The sequence below is a fragment of the Netta rufina genome (assembly GCF_964035555.1).
Source record: "Netta rufina genome assembly, chromosome: 9".
Classification (NCBI taxonomy): Eukaryota; Metazoa; Chordata; class Aves; order Anseriformes; family Anatidae; genus Netta; species Netta rufina.
Window position 1 is genome coordinate 22806857 of NC_140132.1, and position 21445 is coordinate 22828301.

The 21445-nt window shown below is 41.0% G+C and overlaps 1 protein-coding gene across 1 annotated transcript in view; it reads right to left on the reverse strand.

Annotated features, from left to right (window-relative positions):
• Window positions 1-21445, reverse strand: part of LOC311212770 (uncharacterized protein) — a gene marked incomplete at its 5' end in the record, with an annotated part of 191444 nt that overhangs the window by 162988 nt on the left and 7011 nt on the right. Inside the window, 3 exons of the mRNA XM_084292377.1 lie at window positions 12635-12739; window positions 14250-14359; window positions 14621-14755. Coding sequence (XP_084148503.1) covers window positions 12635-12739; window positions 14250-14359; window positions 14621-14755 — 350 coding nt within the window. The remainder of the gene's footprint in view (window positions 1-12634; window positions 12740-14249; window positions 14360-14620; window positions 14756-21445) is intronic.

The window sequence follows — 21445 nt, forward strand, 5'->3', positions numbered from 1 at the left end:
AGAGAAGCAATTGCTCATGAATTCTTGGTGAACCAAAAGCAATTAGATTTTACAAGGAAAAAAGGAAACAGTCAGAAATAAGTTTTCTTTAAAAGGATAGCAGAGCCTTCACTCTGGTGCCTCCCAGGTGAGGAGCACTATCAGAATACCTCAAACATCGCAAAAACACGGGCAGCTGCTTTTCTCCCAGAGGGCCGGGAATCGAAGCTGGCCCTTTCCACTTTGGTTGTGCTTAGAGGAGGTTATCAGAAAGTAGCTGAAGAAGCAGAAAACAATTTTGAAATAGCTTGGATCACAAGTTCTAGTCACAATTTCTGGCTTCAAACATGGTGAGGACACAAGGAAAATGAACAAGAGAGGAAAGAAATGATCAAGACATGCAACAGCAGTGACAGAATTTCAGAGAACCACAGGAACAGAGGGCTGGCACCTCCGAGAACATTTCATCTGCAGCCTTCTCATCCTCTGCAGGAGCTGTGACAGAGCCAGGTGACAGATATCTGCCTAGACAAATAAAGGCTTCTGCTGCACCTGCGGTAAGCAGACTATTTCAATGCTTCGTTATTACTGAAAAGAAGAGGGGGCAGCTAAGAACATGCCTAGGAAATGTCACATGGGGCAGCTTTGAAACACCCCAGTCTAGAATTTGACTGACTGTTTATGGGCCCAGGAAAACATGTCTGAAAACAAGCTAAGTTTAAGAACAGCAAGTCTCATGCTATGCAGAAAACAGGAGGAAAAAAAGGCTTTCCTGGTATTCCAAATCACTACGCATCCCAGAATTTGGGAGAGCACAGGAAGTTCTCTTAGGAAGCACCTGTGACCAGTGATGTGTTGATATTTGGTTAAAATAAAAGCCCTGACACACTCAGTTTCCTTCCAGCCTGATTGTTACCCACAAGTAACACTAACCTGAAGCTCATACCACGCCTTCCAGAGATGTAATCACAGGCTACGTGCCTGTATCACCACTGAAATATTACTACAACTGCTGGGAGTAAGAGAGCAACCCATCAGTGATCAACAGCATGAGGCACAGAATTTTTCAATGAGATTTGAGGGCAAATCATAGTGTTAAGAAGACAAATGTCTGTATCTGTGCACAAAACTGTACAGCTTCGCTTTTTAGTGTCGTGAATGCACATTGACATTCAAGTAATCTAATGAAACAGCAGACTTGCCTTCCTGGAGAAAGAAGTCCTATGAGCAAGTAGTTTTTCAGATGTAAAAGGTACATCATACTGAGTGGTACCAATACAACCAAATTCAGACCTAAGCATATAACCTAAACCAAACCTAGCATTTCCACACCATTTAGACCTGTTCTCATTCCTATCTGGGTTGAGAAATATTTGAGATTGCCTATGGAGATTGTCATTTCCACTCCAAAATTTCAGTTTCCCAAGACTCAGCCTGAATTAAAATTCAATATATATGAGAACTGGAAAATATCAACCAAAAATGAAAATGTCATTTGTAATAGTCACGTTTATCCGGTAGTTTATTACTAAACACCACTGAATATAACAGAAAAGAGTGAAACTTTAAGGTGCCTTTAGCAAAAGTTTAGCCGCCTTCTGTCCCCCTTCCTCCTCATGTTTCAGGCAGGAGTAGTGTTTACTTCATAAGATTGCTGCAGAAATCCAACAAAACCCAGCATTACCTCCTTTCTAACTCATTTAGCCACATGTTTATAACACAACCCATGCTTGGCTTAGACTGCTCAGCTTTATGGAAGTCACTTGTAATACCAAACACACATTGCTGTTCAATACATTCAACAATTAGACATTTTAGGATTTATTGGTGAATAGCCTCATATTTGGGGTGGGAACAGAATAGAACGGTGCATGCCTGACATATCTGAGCAAGAGCCAGATAGACAAAAAGCCCTCTTACTGCAACCTCCCCGGGGAAATCTTTGTTCATTTTAATACTTGTTCAGTCAGCTGTCTCCGTGAATGACAAGGTTTTATCTCTAATGTGAATGGCTTCGAAGGCTACTTGCATTATCCATTCTTCAGCAGCTGCTGCCGAAACCACAGGGTTGCAAACTTATAATTAAATCCAGCTGCCACTACTGCGAGTTCAGTTATATCAAAGTGAGCAGCAATGCCTCGTGGTTGCTGGCAAGATTCTGTCTCCATTTCTAGACAATGTAATTAACTCTTTTGCCCCTTTTAGATGAAATAAACATCAGCACTGAAGAATGTTGTTAAATGACTGTAAAATAGTATTTATATAGAAGAATTTTATGGCAGTCATTAAACCTGAGAAAATAAATTTCTAGGTGGATGATGACTGGGAACAGATAGATCTTTCCTTAATGGCACTGATAGGACACCCAAGGAGAGACAACACAGGAAGGAAGGAGTTTCCTGTAGAAAAGAGCTGACAGGATACATATTAACAGATCTACCCTTAAGCCTTAAAGCACAGCCTCCAGAATACAGCAAATATCAACAGCCAGTTTGAGACAATTGCAGGGAAGGGACAGCAGAATGAACCACGGGGCTTCCTTTGATGCCAAAATCACTTACAAAGCCCAGTGCCTGTGTCGTAAGTCACTTACAATACAAACCCTGACTAAATAGCTTAATGTGCACATGTAATTTTTGAAGTATATATATTTTCCCCCCTACATAGTCAAAAAACTGTTCATACACATGTCGATGGCATATGGATAAATCTGCAAGAAGAGTCAAATTTAGGTATCTAATTTTCTTATTCCCAATCCTGTAAGTGCTGCTCAAGGCCCAATTTCATCACTTGTGCAAGAATCTGCAGTGAAAGCATCTCAAACACACTGCACAGGAGTAGAAGCAATCAGCAGAGACACGTTAGAATAATACCACTGAAGTAGAAAGCAAAGCATTCAATTGAGCTCTGTTTGTGAAGAGTTGAGTTATTTGTACTTTTGGAAGCACACGGCAGCCAGTTTGCTCTGAGGGGCTGGAGGGAAGGCACCGCAGAGAGCAGAGCCCAGCCTCCTGCTTCAAGCATCACAGGTTAAGGAACAGGGAGAGATCTGCTGAGAGGAGAGCGGGACACAGAGCAACCATCTCAAAACCCGCTTCACATTAACACAGAGCAAGCCTTCCAAAATGCAACAATAAAGATTTTAAATATTGCTGCTGGATTTTCTGCCAAATCACAGTGAAAGCTCCAAGTCACCTGCATGCTTTTCAACAGCAGGATTGCACACAGAGCCCCAGAACTGCTTGAAGTGGCTGTGGGCATTGGCAAGAGTCTGGCTGGAGTACCACTGAGTATTTAAACTTACCTACTGCACCCGACCTGATTTATTGTGATCTGCTCAGAGGCCACACTGCATGGTGTGCTGCAGGCTGGATACCCAAGTAACTTTGCCCCCATCACACAGTGACCAGCAGGAGGCACAAAACTGAATCCAGGCATTTCTGCAGACCCGAGGTCTGCTCACTCACCTTTTTCTAAGGAGGAAAACAAAAAGGAACTGCAAGCATCTCTGCACAGCGTTCATCTTTCTTATGGCTTTCTACCACATTTTTTGAAGCAACATCAAATAAATGCTAACAGCTAGAAAGCAGGTTTTCTTCCATTATTCTTTACTTTTACTTTTCACAGCAAGTACAAAAGTAAACAGCCTTTTATATCAAAGAATAAGGGTGAATTTGCTCTCAGGTGGTTATTCTTAGGTTCATTTACTTTTGACATTTGTTTGCTGTTTCACTACTGCTGTCTGTCTACCTGTCGCTTTGTACTAATGGCTGTGAAGCCCAGGCACTCAAGAGCATTTCAGCGAGATGGGCTGATTATTATATCCTGTCATAGCTAGGTAGGAGCCAGTCACGATTTTTCAATCAGCGTTTTACCATGCCCGTTTTAAAATGACAAAGCTTTTATTCCTCTGAGCTTTTTAGTGGCTACTTCAAAGAGCTTTTTACCTGTAGAGGTTCGTACCTTCCCAATGCAGAGGTGTTCCTACAGACTACACCGGTAAGGGCCAGCTGCATATGAAGAGAGAAATGAATGCAGGGGAAGGGCAAAGAATGAGGGACACAAAAGCTGGAGGAAGCCCATGCTTTTGTTTTCTTTTGAATCATTTATGAGATCCTGCTTGCAACTGAAATTAATCTCTGAATCAACTGTTATCCTTCACTAGAGCAGATAGTGTCATTTTTATCTTAACCATAACTTTTTTTTCTTGAGAGGTTATAGATAGCTTGGCCCTTCTGTGGTATTTTATGCAATATTTTTTTTCTTTTACAAGTATCTTCACAGAAGAACACTCCACTCCTCTTTCTCCTGAGTTTCTTATCAGCTCCAGCTCTGACATTTTCTATTTAGGTCCAACTTTATACCTGTATTAATTTGTGACTGTATATGTATATAATTTATTATTCAAATCACAGTCTGTTTAAAGTATCAGGACATCTATCATTTGCCAAAGTGCAGAATACAGAAGACAGATTAGAGAAAGGGATGTTACCAAGAGCAGAAGGTATTTATCCACTGACAGCAGATGACTTTTGATAGACCTACATGTAGGGGTTGACGTTATACATTAGAAACAGACCTAAAAAGATACAAAACAAAACTTAAAACAATATTTTCTCCTGCTTTGAAGGCATTTAAACATTTAATGGGAAATTTTTTACATGCTATATTAGGGCTTAGGGGGAAAAAGAGAATCAAGAAGTGCATATTTGATTTTCAGATTTGAGGCATTTAGGCCATTGAAGTGCTGGAGGTCTCCAACTATCCACTGAGACCAGAATGTGCTAAAAGGTTAAGTCAGAAGACTATCAAGGCTAAAGTGTCATTAAAGTTGATAAATTAATTAGGGACTGAAAGAGCAAGACAGTGTTTTTCCCTTTTTCCTACAAGGCAGGCAGGATGAGATCAATTACTTCTAAGTAGTGTAGGTCATAGCAGGAAAAACAATCAATCTAGTTCACTAACTATAAATAGCTGTTCTGATTAATATACTAATTTTAAACACCAAACGTATGTCAGCATACTTTCTCTTGCAAATACTTTTTATTACCTACATAAAGACCAAATGCTGTAGGCAGTTTTATAAAATTCATTTTAAACTGCACTCTGGTACAGATTTGCCCCAACGAATCATGAATTAAAATCATGCAGTAAAAAAGCCAAAGAAAAATCACCTACCGTTTTCAAACTTAAGCAGAAAATCACACTAAAGCACTTGCTTAAATAAATGTACACACCTAATGCTGCTTCCTGCTTACTAAGAGTGACCAAAGTAAGCGTCAAGCTCATATGACAGTAAGGCAAGAGCTGGCTTTGTGCCTAGACTTCTGTATGGGTCCTGTGAACCGTGAAGCTGCCTTGACAGAGTTGAATATCTGTCCCACTGCTCCAGTTGATTTCTTCTCTAGGACAATTCTAAACCATGCAAGCATTGCCTGTCTTTTGAAGAATTACACAAGTCATCTTGCTGAATGGATATAAGATCTGAAATGGTTTTGCAGTGTAAGGGCAGCAAACTTTCATTATTCATACCTTGCTCTCTACTTTTTGCCCTGAACAGCATTATCTTTGTTGTCCCTGTGCTTATAGAAAGGCTTTTTTCTTGATGTCTGTGCCATCAAGCAAGCTCCAGTGCTGTCGAACTTTCATATTGCTTCTGGAAGGGCCAAAACTTGTACATCTTTTGAGGCTTCACAGCCCCTGGCCGAGGGGGAAAGCAAGCAAAGCTGTGACAGCAGTTTCCAAGGTCACCACGAAGCAGATTGTGCAAAAAGCATGAGAACGAATGCAGAGGTGGCAGCAGGACATGGAATGAGCCCTGACAACTCCAAGTTGACAGAGGCTGACGATACACTGGGCTATGCTGGGAAGCACAAAGGCTGCATTGGTAAGAACTCACCTGACACCAGTGCACCACAGACTGTATGAAGGAAGGACGACATTTAGTCCTTGTCGTCTGCAACAGCAGTATCTACATCTGAAATAAAACACTGCTTTTTAATTAGAGGGGAAGTTTGAAAAAAGGTCATCCTTATTTTAGGCTAAGTAGATTTCCAGGTCTCCTTTCTGGAGGTCTTGCATGCCTACCAGGCAACTAAAGAAGCAAGGCACACAACTTGCTCTGCCCTACAAAGTCCCTTCTCACACTCCGAACAACATCAGAGCTGTCTGGCCACCTGGAGTAGGAACTTCAAATCCAAGAACATCTGAAATAAGTCAAAGAAGGGGGATTTTTCAAATGCCCATTGGGCAGTAGAAGACTTAACACTGAATAAAAATCACCTGAAACAGCCTTCAAAACAGTGTTAAAAGAACTGTAAAGCCTTCAGTGTTGGAACGAATTACAGCAAAGAAATACTAATGGGATTCTCAGACGTCTTCATGTGAGTCAAGGGCTTCAGCATTTGTAACATGTCCAATTTATATCAAGCCATTTAAAACCTAGGCTCCCCGCAATTTTGTCGAATTAAGACAATTTATTTTCTGTAGAACTGGCGGGGACGTCAGTATTGACAGCTTCCTTAACACCCACCAGGCATTACCTGCTGGCCTCCAACAACCCCCACGTGAAGGCAGCACCAGGTGGACCTGCCTGGTGCTGCCCATCTCCTGTCTCTCCTTCAAGCAGAAAGGGAGCACCGAGGTCTACTCTGAACTCCTGAGGAGATGAAACGTGTCAACACACCTTGCTGGCTGTGTTTGTGGTTTAAAACACACTCATTTTTAAACTTCTCGCTACTTTGGGGGTTTGGGATGCTCAGCAGCAGCACTGTTATTACTTTGACAAGCGCTAAAAAGATGTCCGTCACCACAGGCCCTAATGCAGGCACAAGTGATTGCACGGCTCTGAAGCACTTCAGCACACGCCAAGCCAACAGGATGCTCTCAAGCTGCCTGTCAAGAGCTCACACAATGCTGGTGCTCTTTTACTGCTATATAAAGAGCCAAAAGCATCCACACCTTCATATTTGCTGTCAGCCAGCACTACTTAATCATGACAACAGAAGAGAATGGTAGCCAAAGAAAGAACAGAGGGCTGACATATAATTTTTCTTCAGAAGTTTTCCACCTCTCAGAGCAGAAGAAGGACAGAGGAGCCTGTCCCACTAGGAGGGGAACACAATTGCCAGGCTTCTTTCTGCAAGAAGCTGTTTTTCTGTCCTAAGCAGCCTCAGCCATCTCTGCTTCCCTTGCTGGCATTGCACCAGTGGAACTGAGTAATGTGGAGCAGGAGGACGACTATGGTAGGACAGAAAGTGACAACCTTAAAGAGATTATATGCAAACTGGGGGAATCATTGTGTCATCCTCCTCCACTCTTTGAGAGAATTGGGAATCATCATGTATTTTCTTCTCATTTACACATTTTCATGCTTAAATATTCATATTTGGTGAAGCTGCACAAAACTCAGTTAAAATATGAACACAAAATACCAAAACCCTTGGCAACAATGAGGGCCTTGGGATAAAGAGCACTGCATAAGCATGTTAAGGGTTAACCTAGCCTCAAATACACAAACATTTTCTAGTTCTACTAGGAAACAAAGTGCATGAAATCTGAAGACATCTCTATGAATAACAAATCCATGGGACTTTTAGGCTTGCCTTTTGCCATTTTAATGGACCTACACAGAAGGAAATTTTGTTGCATCATTTTATGGATATATACTGTCCTAAAAGGCTAATCCAGGTCTTCGGTCTCAAATCCAGGTCTTCAAGAGACCAGAATTATACAGACAGGAGATTCATTACAAGTTGAGAAATAACTCTTTGCATCAAGAAATATTTACTAGAGGAAAATGGAAGGAAACCTTCACAGTGAAGGACAGTCGCACAAAGAACCAGACCGTACCGTTTCAGTCATTGCTTTTAAAAAATGCCTTTGCTCTAAGTAGTTCTGTAGCATGAACTCTCACCCAGCCAGACTAGGAGGTGCTGCCTTTTTTCCCCTAGAATCTTTATACAGTTCAATATCCTAATAGTGTGTGACCAGAGTTAAGGCAGAGATTGACAGCTAGTCAATGAACTGATGAATATCTATCTCATAAGCATTTCATTTTAGCTACCCATGCAGTGGGCATTTTGCCTTTACATACACATTCCAGTGTTATTATCTCATGCTTAATTACTTAGGTCTCAAAGCACTTAAAGGAATGAACTATCATTATCAGCATTTCATATAGAAAGAAATCGAGGCACAGTGGTATAATTTGCTAAAAGTTATTGAACTCAAATCCAAGGTCAGTGGCAGGTGAAAAACAAAGCTCTTATCTCAAATATCAAGCAAGCACTGAATTCAGTTGACCACACTGCCTCTTGAGATGTAGCCATAGCAAATGCTTCCTAAGCATGTAACCTTTGTAGTCTACATGAGCCAGTGTAAAAGGATTTAAAGTTTGACCTAAATTATGGCAAACATTTCAGTGTAAACCAGAGCAGCTGTAGACTTAAATTCTATAGGACGTTGGGATATTCCGGTAGTCATTCCATGCCTACTTCTAAATATCTTCTGAAAATACCCATTTTCCTCATAGATGCTCAGTTTCAGTCACCCATGTCTGATTGTAATAGCTTTCTGCAAAGCCTTTGTAATGCTGGGCCTTTGTTTTGTTCAAACAGATAAAGGCTGCTCAGTTCTCTTCAAGTATTAATGTCAGAGTAGGAGGCACTTGATAAGACCAGCAGTAAATTGAGGTCTGATGACAAAATGGCTAAGACAAAACTAACTTTTTTTGCATTGGGTGGTTTTATTTACACAAGGAGTAAATAGTTACCTCTGTTTGTACTATTTGGAATGCTTTCATTAGCTGCGTGGCCAAGTACAACTTCCAGGGCTGAATTAAACAAGCTAAATCAAGTTAATTCACTTCCACATCCAGTTCAGGTGGCTAGCAGGCCTTGAACAAGATTACCAGGACAACCAGTGAATAACTGAAACCAGAACTGCAGCCAATTTAACTCCTGGCACTGGGTTTTACTATTTCTGTTTATTATAAGTCTTTCCTCCCTTTTGCTGGGTTCAAGACAAATAGGAACCTCAACTTCTGAGCAAGTTAAAATAAATAAATAAATACAGCTTGCAAGTTTATACTGTAATTGATATAAGTCTATTATTGCAAGACAAATTGCAACAGACAATGAAAGAGACAGCTCAATCTGTTATTGAGTCCTTGTAACGGCTATATGAAGAGCTCAGCCATTTCACTCATAAATCTTTCTTTTAAGTTTTTTATTGCTGCTAGTGTGGGTAAAATAATAAAACTATGGAGTGAAGTATACAAGAGATGCATTACTGTATCTCTAGTCACAATTACCTAAAGTTTGTTACAGGAATCATAACCATTTCAGCATCTAATCAGAAATAATATTGTGTTACAGGCTACTAAAACACCACAGTACCTTTAAGAAGTCACTAGATTTGATCATGCCAATTGTGAATAAATACCCCTGCTGCAGATTGATATGGTGCACAAGGATGTCCTAAATCTTTCGCAACAATGGGTCCCAAACTTTCTGTGGGACAGAGCAGTGCAGAGCATGTACCAACCTGATTTCCAGGAGGTTGACCTACTTACTAACAAGCTTAGTGGCAAATAAAGGCAACAGGGGAAAACAGATTAGAAGACCAGGGATATTTCCATTTTTTGGATGTTTTTTTTTTTTTCCTTGTGTGTTTTGTTTAAGAAAACCTAATTTTAACCTACCCCCTTTTTTGCAGTATTTTTTTCTGTTGTCTGTGGATCACAGTACCTAGCAGAGAAATGAGAGCCACTGCACATACATAACTGCAGGATTAGCTGTCAACACTGAATAGCAGGAGCAGAAAAGATGAGCAGAGAGGTTGGGAGGGGGCACATATGATAGGGTACGTGCACTCACTTGAGCAAGATTGCTGCAAGTGGTTATGAAATGTGAAGTGCCAGTGGTTCTCCCTGTATTAGGGGACCAGGGAGAGGCCACAATACCAGAGGTGGCAGATACCAAGGTTAAGGCCAAAGATGCCAAACAACCAGCTTTTTTGAAAGATTCTTTGTGGCCACATAACCACATAGTCCCCTTTCCCTGTAAAGCCTCTGAGGGCTACCTGAACTCTCCTGCCAGAGGCAGTCAGGAACACAGCTTAGGGTTACAAGAAATTGCATCTCTGTACCAAAGTGTCCCCTTTGACAGAATCATATATTGTAGAATAAATAGCCCTTTCTATTTGCACTTTCTAGCACATATTCCAAAAACAAACTGTGGTCTGACTGGCACTCATCTGCTCCACTGAATCCTCAAAGCAAAAGGTGCTGGTATGAGAGGTCTCCTTGTCTTTTGCATTAAGTGCAGGAAGAAAAGACATTTTTAGTAAACTTTCACATGCAAGTAGGGGAGGAGGAATAGGCTAGATTTAATGCTTATTTAAAAACACAGCATATTACAGTTTAGTAATGCAGTCACGTTAAACTCAAACTACTTAAAAATGGTAGTTCCAATATCAGCCAAATAAAAAAAAAAAAAAAGGAAAAAAAAAAATCAGATGCTAAGGTTGCTAGCTCCACAGTGCATTTTCTTTAGTTTTGTTTGCAACAACTATGGTGTTACAAGCCTCACAAACACCTGACTGGAGATGCCTGCAATGGTTAAGAGGCCTTACTCTCTAAATTACCATGCTTTTGTTAGGCGGGTGAAATGGCCATAGCGTTCTTTCAGAAAGGAGTATTTCCCTTCAGAATTTAATTTATAAACTCACTCCTGCCAGGCTGCGATAGCAGCTACTGTATAAACCTGAAAATGATGACTACAGAAATTCCATTCAAGCCTTAGGAATCAATAGAAAGCAGACAAACCACCAAGATAAAGTTCCACCCAATTGCAAAGAGCAAGAACGGCAGGATACCTCACTTTGTGCAGTCTTTATTTCACAGGTTGGTGGCTGCGGACACTGCAAAAACAATCTCATTTCAGTTTGAAAATCTGACCTCTGCTATCCCCATGCAGCACCCACATAATCTGCCCGTTGGAAATGCTTTAGTGTTGTAGGTATTTCCAGGCAACAGAAGGAAGACTAAAAACTAGTGAAGACAGTTTAGAACTTGCTGAGACATATTGCATTTGGTAAAAGCTTCTTGTATGGGCTCCTTAGAGATCCTAATCCTGCTTACCTTGAAGCAGCAGCTCTACTGTAAGACAGTAACAAAGCAATCTTCACTGGTGTCGCGCCGGTTCATACCAAGTTACACACAAACCCGTGTATTTCTGCACTGCCCATAGAAACAACAATTGCAGCATTACCCTTAGGATTCACTTAACTGAACTAATACTGTCTGAAGGCAGATGTTGGCATGCCGTAGCCTGATGTCAGCAGAATTTTCATTAGGGAATTTTCATTGTGAAGTGCTCTGCATTTTATTTAAATGCTTGCTTACAAATGAAAAGTGTTGCCTATGACCAGGCTCCAATGAAATAAACCTGATGCAATGTTTGCTGACTTTTTGCATTTCCTACTTACTGTTCCGGCTGCAACTTCAGCTGCTTTATTACCTTCACCTGGGGAGGCTGCTACCCATACAGAGTTATTTCGGCATGGTCATGCAAGACCCAGTCCCGCACATAAGACTTGGTGAAGCCCAGAGATCAGAATGACAGAGGTTTTGAAGCAAGTATAATACACACTACGTATCAAGCACAGAGCTTGGCTTCTCAGCTCTCAAAAGGGATTGCTGTTGTAAATAAAGTCATCACATCCCTTCTCACTTATACTTCACAAGACACAGGCCAAGCGTGGATATGAACATATTAGAATTATAAGTAAACATTCAAAAACTTGCCTTTCTAAACCAAACTATGTGCTTCTGTTGAAAAAAAAATACCATTTGTTTAATACGAAATAAATCCTTTGTCTCCATCAGAGTCTACTGTGAAGGGATGACTTTTCCACCCCTTTTCAGAAGCCGGAAGGATGCATATCCATAACTTTAGAGAGCTTTATACAACGTGAGATTCTTAATTCACATGAGTTTCAAGAAAACCTTTTGCAAGTTTGTCAGATCAAGAACCAACAAGAGAGGAAAGGATTCCCATGAAGAGCAAGCAATAGCCTAAGTTGCACAGACTTTAGTACCTAATTTGCTAAAATGCATGTAGAGTGAAAGAGTAGCATATAAGTTACTGTTCTGAGACTAGAAAATATTCAGTAGTGATCTGTAAAACCAACTTTCTGGTTTTCAGATGCACCAAAGAAAGCCCATTAATAAATACATTTGGCTCATTTGCTACGTACTTTACCTGTGCTCAACCTGTTTTGATTCAATTCACCCTTGCCACACTTAAAGAACCACTGAGAAATTTAGCAAGAGCACGTTGTGCACATTCAGAAGCAAGCAGCGTAAATGATATTTCATAGGACACCACCACTAATATTCAATGGTTATCCTTTATAGAAATTTATCTGCTATCAACAAAATTCATTTCTCAACTTGCTTTGTTAAATTTCAATACTAAGAGGCTTATCCTGAAAAATAGTGGCCAAATAGTCAGTTTAACTTAACACATGATACTGAAGAGGTAACTAATTTTAAGAACAAATACCTTGTTATATATGCATTTTACTGAAACATTATGAAATCAACGCAGTTCACCACAGATACGTGTGAGACAATTTACATTTGACTCACCATACTGGCAGCGAGGACCCTGAAATCCTGCAGGACACTGGCACATCTGAGATCCTGCTTCAGAACACTTCCCTCCGTTGAAGCAAGTGCCAGCAGTGCACAGCACTAGTACACACAAACAGAATGAAACAGGGTTTTGTTTATTTTGTGCCAAGGATTCTCCAGAACTGCCTCTTTCTATCATAGCCTGCTGTAACAGGCACTTCCAAATAAATGGAATTCATCCTCTTATTTAAATTGAAAAGTTAAACTGTGACAGAACTTTATTATGACTACAACTACTATGTTACTATGATGAGGTTTAATTTTAATAAAAAAAGACCAGGATGACGCAGTTTAGCCTGAAGATGCTTCAAAATCAGAAAACACAGTTTCCTAGGACTGAAAGTACTTCCTGAATGCGGAATGACAGAAGAGATGAACTGCTGGAGAATAATGCAGGAATGATTAGGAAACATTGCTGTATTAAAAGATGTTTTGTACATCCAAGGGAATTACAATAATTCTCTTTCCTTCTTCCAACACAGATTTACTTGCAATAGGTTAAATTCCACATACTTGAGCCAAATTAGCATAGAGTATCAAATATAAGAGAATGATCCAGCTAGTTCAGTGCCTTAAAGAATTCAATGTAAGCCTTCACTGCTTGTTCAGGAAGGTGATAATTCTACATTACCCCTGGTGTTCAAGTGTTACATTCCTTTATGCCAGAGACTAAAATACAGATTGTAAACATATTTTTGACTTCTTACGATGGAACAGGTGCACACTAAATATGTAGATTCACACTGAAACTAACAGAAATACCTTTCAGGCTTTTTTCTTTCTTTTCTTTTTTTTTTCTCTTTTTTTTTTCCTTTCTCTTTTTTCTTTTTTTTTTTTTTTTTGTGTAAAGAGAATCATAAAAGCAAGCTCTCTGAATGTGGTCTTCAAGTTGGTACAACGATTAAAAAAATACATAGGAACAGATGCTTGCTTTCCTACAGAAAATATAATTACCAACAAAACAGTAGCAAAACTGAACAGTGAGTAGATTGTTATCTTCTATTCATGTCTTGTTAACAGTGGTTAAAGTGCTCCCCATCATTTAAATTTAATTCCATGTTTTAGGAAAACATCCAATCATGATTAAAAATTACTAATAGGAACAGGTTCTCATCAGATGGAGAACTGCAGGGTAGAAAGTCAATTTACTTCAATGGCAACAGCAGCAGTGAAAAAGCCAAACCAGTCAGACTCCACAAGGAGTGCTATGTCCAAGAAACAAGTGCCTTACAGCAGATTTGTTTGCATAATTTGGGTAACAGCAATAAATCTGGTTGGCCTGTCAAAGCCACACTGGCACAAAAAAGCTGCAACAACTATAAGCGGTAGAAACTGAATTTCTGATTAGCTCAAAATTCAGGTTCCTTGGGACTTTTGCATACAACAGCTTTTGTATTTTTTAAAAGAAATTTCCTCTTCCATAAATAGACTGCATCTTTATAGATTAAATTTCTAGTTATAAATAGCAAGAAAAAAAAATCTTTCTAGAAGGAAGATTTAGTAAGAAAATAAGGTCCAAGGATATGATCTCTTCAGTCATTGTTCTGTCACAGTTTTGCCATCCACTTACAGTGCAAACAGCCAGGCTCGTTGTTGTGTTGGACCCATCCAGGACAGCACTTATAGACAGTCTGATGCTCCATTCTGTACACCTGCTTGTACACTGTGTAGTAACCAGACCTTTGAAGAGAATTAGTTCAGGAGAACAGTCACAGCTCTAATTTAGCTTATTTGCATCTCATCAGTAACAAACCATACTCAGAAATTTAAAATATTACATACATTGTAAATGTGGTTATGTCTCAACAGGATATGATATACCTATAATTAAGTTGTAAACTGTTTCATCTTCTGAAATATATGCAACTTCTCCTCACAAAAAATATTAAAAAATTTGCACTCTTTCAGTAAAAGAGTTAATTTATAACAATAAATAATTACCTTCTCTCATAGCCCATGCACCACCTCCTCCCCGTGCAACCTTGTTTCCACATCTTGACCATCCGACTGAAGGCTTGAACGCATGGCTGCTGGTGTCCTACTAGTGCCAACTCAAACACTGGACAGACATTTGGCCTTCAGGGAAAGAAAAGAAAGATATATAATTTTTAACACTGTATTTGAAAGTCTAAGCATAACGAAGTATATTTTTCCACATGCAATGGTTATTAAGAGATTGAAACAGATTTTACATTGCTATTTAAGAACACTGTACTTCTGTGACTGATTTCTCCTTGAACTGATCACAAATGCTCTCTTGGAAGAGCACACTATCCAGAAACACCTGACAAACCACGATCGACTGAGCTCAGACAGGCAAGTAAGTGCTCCCCAGGCTTTCATGGAGCCAAGATTTCGTTAGTGTATTGGTTGCACAAGCCATGAGCGTGACCATGTTCCTGGTAGCAATTTTGACATGAGCTGAACAGCTAGGCCAGCAAAACACGACCGTACCTTGTTCCCAGAAAATGGGAGGTGAAGCACCTGAGCAGGATTTGACTGACGACTCAGGCACTATTTGCTGTCTCTAGATGACAAAAGCCTTTCAGATGAGGCACTGCTGACAAAGGATGGTGCTTCACAAGCAAAAAAGCGGATGGCTAACGTGAGGGAGCCTGAAAGGCTGTGCTTGTGCTGAGTTTGCTGGGAACCTCGCTGCCCAGCCACCATTGGGCTGATGGAGCAGGGTGGAAATCTCAGGCCTGGCAGCTCCAGGTACTGACCTTCATCGTTCGAGCCACCAAACAGCCAGGCTCTAAATATAAATAACGAAAGCAGATCCTACCTTAGAAAACAGCATGTAAACTGAATAAAGCATACAGTGAAATACAGGTTGTGTACAAGTCCGTGGAGGCTTTGCCATTGATTCCAGAGCAGATGAGATTTAGCTAAATTGCTGAGGAAGAGGGACGGTCTGTAAGAGCCCCCCTTTGCGAGCAGCCCCCTCAGGGAAGCAGATGAAATTTTAAGAGGAAGCGTAGCTGTTCTCAGCTGATTATTCAAGAATAACAAGAGCAAAATAAAAGCGCTGCTTTGGAGGATGAGATGTAATCTTCATCCTACTAGCTAGCCCTGGTTAAAAAACAGCAACATCCCACAAGGTATTGAGGGTCAAAAATAAAGAGTTAAGTGTTACATGTTGATGTTTTTGTAGAGATAGTGTCAGCCTTACTCTGATTTCATTGCTGATGTAAATAAGGAAGTGCTGTGTGTACCAGGTCCAGCTGAAGCAAGAAAGCTTGCTTTTTTGTTGCCTTTTAAGACAGACTAGCATATCAACATTAAAATTCGGTGATTTTTGGAGTGGTTTACAGACTGTTAATGTAGTAATTTAATGAATTCCTTCCAAGCAGCCTGCTTTAGCTGCTGAGGCTTTGCAAACTTAAAACTTTACGATTAAAATAAGGGGATGTACATGAACTTTGTATACTTAATCCAGTTACCATTTGGTAAATTCACCATTTTAGCAGCTCTGTCATCCAGCTAGCAGAGTTCTTCCAGAAATGTTAGTTGGAGAGCCCCCTGTTCAGGCCAGGCACCATCCAAGAGGAATACACGCTCGCTTCCTCTGTCAAATGAGGGAGCATGAACGTGAAGTTGTGAGAGAAAGCAACTTTTCTTTCCACATTAATACAATAGATAATGGTTCTAGCCCAACAGCTGCCTGGCAGGTAAAGTTATTATTAGCTACACGGGATATTGTTACTATCTCATTCAAGATTTATGGCGGTTTTTATCTGCGAGGCCCAAAGTACTTTACATCTCCCTGTTATGGCTGAGTACCACGCAAGGCAGCCTTTCTAATGAAAAAGTACATCCTTCATCTGCAGGTCTTCAGGTAGCTTACAAACATCATTAAATTAAGCCTCTGCAGAACAGGAAAATACTATAAGCATGGTCATTTTTACTGATTAAATACTTAGGAAAAACCTGCACGCCTAGATCAAAACCAGCCTACGATAGAGCAGAAGTCTCAAACAAACCCCAGAAGAGGAGTGTGACTTCCCTGCATTTTGGGCACCTGAAGAACCACAGGAGGAAGCAGGTGCCGGCTCATTTAATCATTAGCCAGCACAGGTTTTAGTTATTCCACCTTCAAAAAACACACATGCAAACAAAAATACTGTTGCCAAGTCATAATCCCATCTCCATCATTCTCATGCCTCCCCCGCCTGCTTCTTTACAAGGAAGTCTACCCAAACTGTGACACGTGTAAGACACACAGATAACATCTGTAACAAGAGAACTGAAAGTGTGGACACCACAATTCAATCACGCTTGCCCTCTGTCAGTTTTAGCCCTGCTGGGTGACAAACATCTGTATTGCAACACGTATCACATACTTTGACCACTAAGGGTCTTCCTGGAAAGCACAGCAGTCAGCCAGGACACCAGGGGATTCACAGAGATAACCAACAATGTATAGGAAGGTTCAGCTGTCACCGAGAGCCTTCCCTCATCCCTCAAGAAGTGCCTCCTAACCCTGTTCCTCACAGGAGACCTACAGAACTTGAGTCAGCTCTGGGAATTGAAATGCATGCCTATACCGATAGCTGAACGTAATGGGGTCAGTGGCACTGGGTTAGGGCACATCTGTTTCCCCCACTGCCCAGCCCTCCTGAGCCTTCAGGGGATGCTTTGTGTTGGCCCAGGGTTGTCTCTTCATATCCCTTCCACGTTGCTCCATGCTCTTCTCCCTCCGCTGCACAGCCCGCTTGCTGCCCTGCTCCATGGTCTTTGGGCTGGCCCTAACTGCAGCTGCCAACACCACAAACCAAGACAGAAGACAGTGGCAGCACAGCTTCAGATTGCCTCAAGTTCCTCCAGAAGCCCCCCTTCCTGTGTTTCCACATTATCTCCATCACTCCACAGCCCTCCCCACATGTGCCAGCTACCCCCTCAAGTCACCCCATCATTCAACATATTGAGCTTCAGCTCAAAGCGATTGCTCCCGACCCATTCTTAGCGCAGTCTGCTGTTTGTTTCAGAGCCAAAGGAGCTCTTTGTATGCCCAAAATCTTGCCTGCTTTATTTTTTTTCCCTCTCCATTACGTCAGTTGGTCTAATAAAACCCTCGCCTTACTTAGCAACCATGCCTCACTTAGCAGGCTTTTTAGAACGACTCTCCCTCCAGTGAATAGAACATCATGTACTGATAATTCATGCATATCTCCTTTTATTAGAATTGCCTAAAACTTTCCAGATAACGGTACGTTCATCTGCATCGCTCCCCCATAAATAAAAGGAGAAGCTGACAATTGTAACGACACGCCGAGCCCATCCTACAAACTCTTACTCATGTGCCATTGCTGTGTTCCCAGGAATAGCTTCCCAGGACTGACTTCTGTGATGTACTTAATAGGATTGAATGGCACTCGCAGAATAAAGCGAGGCAGCAGCACAAAGTCGTATGTTTATTAAGATTTATTCAAAGCAAGCCATTCCTCCAAGATGCCCTTGGGATAATTTAAAGGCAGATATCAAAACCTCTGCTACATTATAATTAAATTGCAGCAATCGCATAGCATGTAATCCTTCGCTGGCAAAACCAACAGATAACACGTGCCCTTTCCGACAGTTAGGGAAATTCCCAACTCCCCACACTCAAAGCGCCATTTTTTAGCTCTCCAACTCATTGCACTTTGATACGTTAACTATAGCTTAACCAGTTCCTTGAACAACAGTACCACTGGGAAACACAGTTCTGTATTATGACACTCGGCTAAATAGATGCCATCTAAGACTAAAGTGAAGCCTCTAGTGGATGTAATGGTACAACTGGAGGAAGAGAGCTCCACTTCTACACCCGTGCCCTCTGCATTCAGACAATATTTCTTAATGGGAGTTTAAGTGTTAAAATATGCCAAACACATAAATGTCTATTGTGTTCTGCGCTTTGATTGATACACCAGTCCCTTAAAACCTTTTTATACTGATGCTCTCTGTTAGCCAAGACTAACACGAAGGCTGTTATTAGCTTGTCAGTCTGACTTGGGCAAGTCAGAAAGCTCACATTTAATATTTGCATTAGGAGAGTGCCCTTTAAACAAAGCCACCCCACACACTTCCAGTTCAGGACTTGAGATTCTAATGAATTAGACCAATGCAAAGCACGGCAGCCTCGGCTAATCATATGGCTGCGATGCCTGGGAACCACTGCACAACAGAAGTTCAAAGGGAAAAATTAAAAGCACTTCCAGGAGGGATACAATTCTTTCCCATGTTTAGATTTTGAAAGGGTATATGCATCTTCATGTAAAAATGCAGTCAAAAAAAGCACCCATGGAGAGACTTAAGTCTCTCCTTAAGTGGAGAGACTGCAAACCGGGCTCAGGAAGTCCCTGAGTCTCACATCCTAGATACCGAAGCACTTATGTCAGGCAAAGCTTTGATGCATGCTCATGCTTCTCTTATAGCCTTCACTGGCCATTTGGGGTCTACTCCTGGAAGCAGCCCACAAGCTCAGTGGTCTCTGGTCTTACCCTGCTTCACATTTTTATTTCACAACATCTGCATCTTCTCTACAGCTCCATGTCCCCAAAGTGCACACCTACACTAGACTCAGCTTCCATGCAGAATAGCCTTGTGGTTTTCAAGAGAAGCTGGCAAAAAATCCTCTTCTAGATTCAAAGGCCAAAGGGTTAAATACAATTAATGTCACAACTGGGGAACAAGGGGATGTATACTCCTGCTTTGTCCATGCGTCATAAGTGCTTTCTTGATTTCTGAATACAAGGATTTGGTGACACAGACGTGGAGAAATAGTTTCTTTTGAGAAGGCTGGTGAGCAGCTGTCACCACCACCAGCAGCATCTCAGCCGAGCTCCCCAGAGAAGCAGCTGCAGCCTTCCCATAACCCATGGCAGAGGATGGGCGATAGAAGGAGCAGGTCTACGATTTTCCAAGAGATGTACACTATTTTTTATTCTTGCCCATGACTTTGAAAGTAGAAGGATATTAGCACAGCTTTTGCACAAAATCACCCAACCATAAGTAATTTTATGTAGCAATAGTTGAAGTACTACGTTGTTTTCATGTAACAAAGGAAAAGGCAGCCAGGAGCACAGGCCATCTGCTCACAGGAGCGGAAGAAGCTTTCCACACACCCCTGGCATGTGTGGTCCAAAAGGGGAAACAGAGGTGAAGAGACAGGAGGACAACTGAACACACACGAGCTAGCAAGGGAGCAGCTCCCCCATTTCAAAAGGAACCTTATCTCTGTGTGACAGGCATTTTTCTTAGCACGATCCTAACACCTGGATCTTTGAATGACAAAGAAAGTAACTCTCTATCAACCCACCTTCCCTCTCCCCAACTTAAAGTTAAAAAGCTAAAAATAGGTAGAATTAATAGTAGTGGGAGAGCAAACATACATCAAGATATCCTTAAAGGTTTCTTTCAACAGTGCAAACTTCAAGTCAAAACATTAATGAATATGAAGCAAAGAATTATTTTCGGTCTTTCCACAGGGACTGAGTGGCACCACTGCACTGAACCAGAGAGCTGTTAACATCTCCCTAAGAAGGAGGATGTTGTAGCCTGCGTTGTCTCAGCTGAGGAATTTGCAGTCTGAACACTATTGATCCTCCACAGAACAGTCAATAGATGAAGGCTGCCATAAGAAGCAGCTTGCCAGAATTCCAGGTTTTCAAAACACTAATTGGTTAGTGCTCCCTTCTTTCATGCCATTAATAAGAGAGCAGAAAAGTGAGCCTGCATGGTTTTCCAGATTTAGTTTGAAAAGATAAGCAAGAACTTTCCTTAAGGAAATAGACTGTACTTAAAGCCAAATTCTCCACTGCAGTGATGGCAACTGGCGGTCCTGCTCCAGAGATGCACCAGTCTTGATTAGAACAGAGTTGTACATTCCTTTCTCCTCCAAATACCCCAAACACCTTGAGTGTCTTTCAGAAAAGAACTCCAGAAGAGCAGGCTGAACCCATGTAGAAACACGGTGGGCTCTAGGGGAGCAAGTCAGCAACGTGGCGTTGTATGAAAACGGGATGTTGATAAAAGGTTTGCTATAGATAGCAGCATGTAGAAAGAAAAAGCAAGTTTTGTCTGAACACAAAAAAACAAATTGGAAAATGGGGCACAGAAGCAAAAGGTCTTAAGGGCAAGTTAAAAATATTTATTTATAGAGAGACAGATATATAAAGTTTGCATATGGATATATACTGGTTAATAGCAGCAATATTTCACAAAGTCTGGAGTGACAGAGAAGGCTTTTCTTCCTTTTTAAACTACCTCGCTCCCCTTTCTACCCTTAAACTATTTTAAGATCCACTTCCCCACATTTTTCAGATAAAATTAATCAGCACTACCAGTGACAATTAGAACATCCTGCTCCCCTGACCACTAATCAATCCCTGCTCTCTACTGATCCTGTATCAATATTTGTGATGTTTATATGCCCTCTGGGATATAGATTGGGAGCACCAAGCTCATTTAGATTAGGTCTCATTATCACTGCTGTTCTCTGGATCCGTGGATGGAGGTGCACCACAAAAGACTCTCCTAACCCCACAGGTTACTAATGCAACGCTGCGTCTTATTCACATCCTCTCTCTGATTAGATGGAGCAGCTAAATAACACGAGGGTTCTTTCAGCCTTTGTGCACTGCATCTAGATTCAAAGCAAATCAATATGAGATGATTAATTACACACTCAGCTATTATAACAACAATAAGATTTTTAGTTCCTACTGCTATCAGACTGCAGTGCCTGTCATTTAGCTTCTATTTAACTAACCTCCCCCCCAAGAT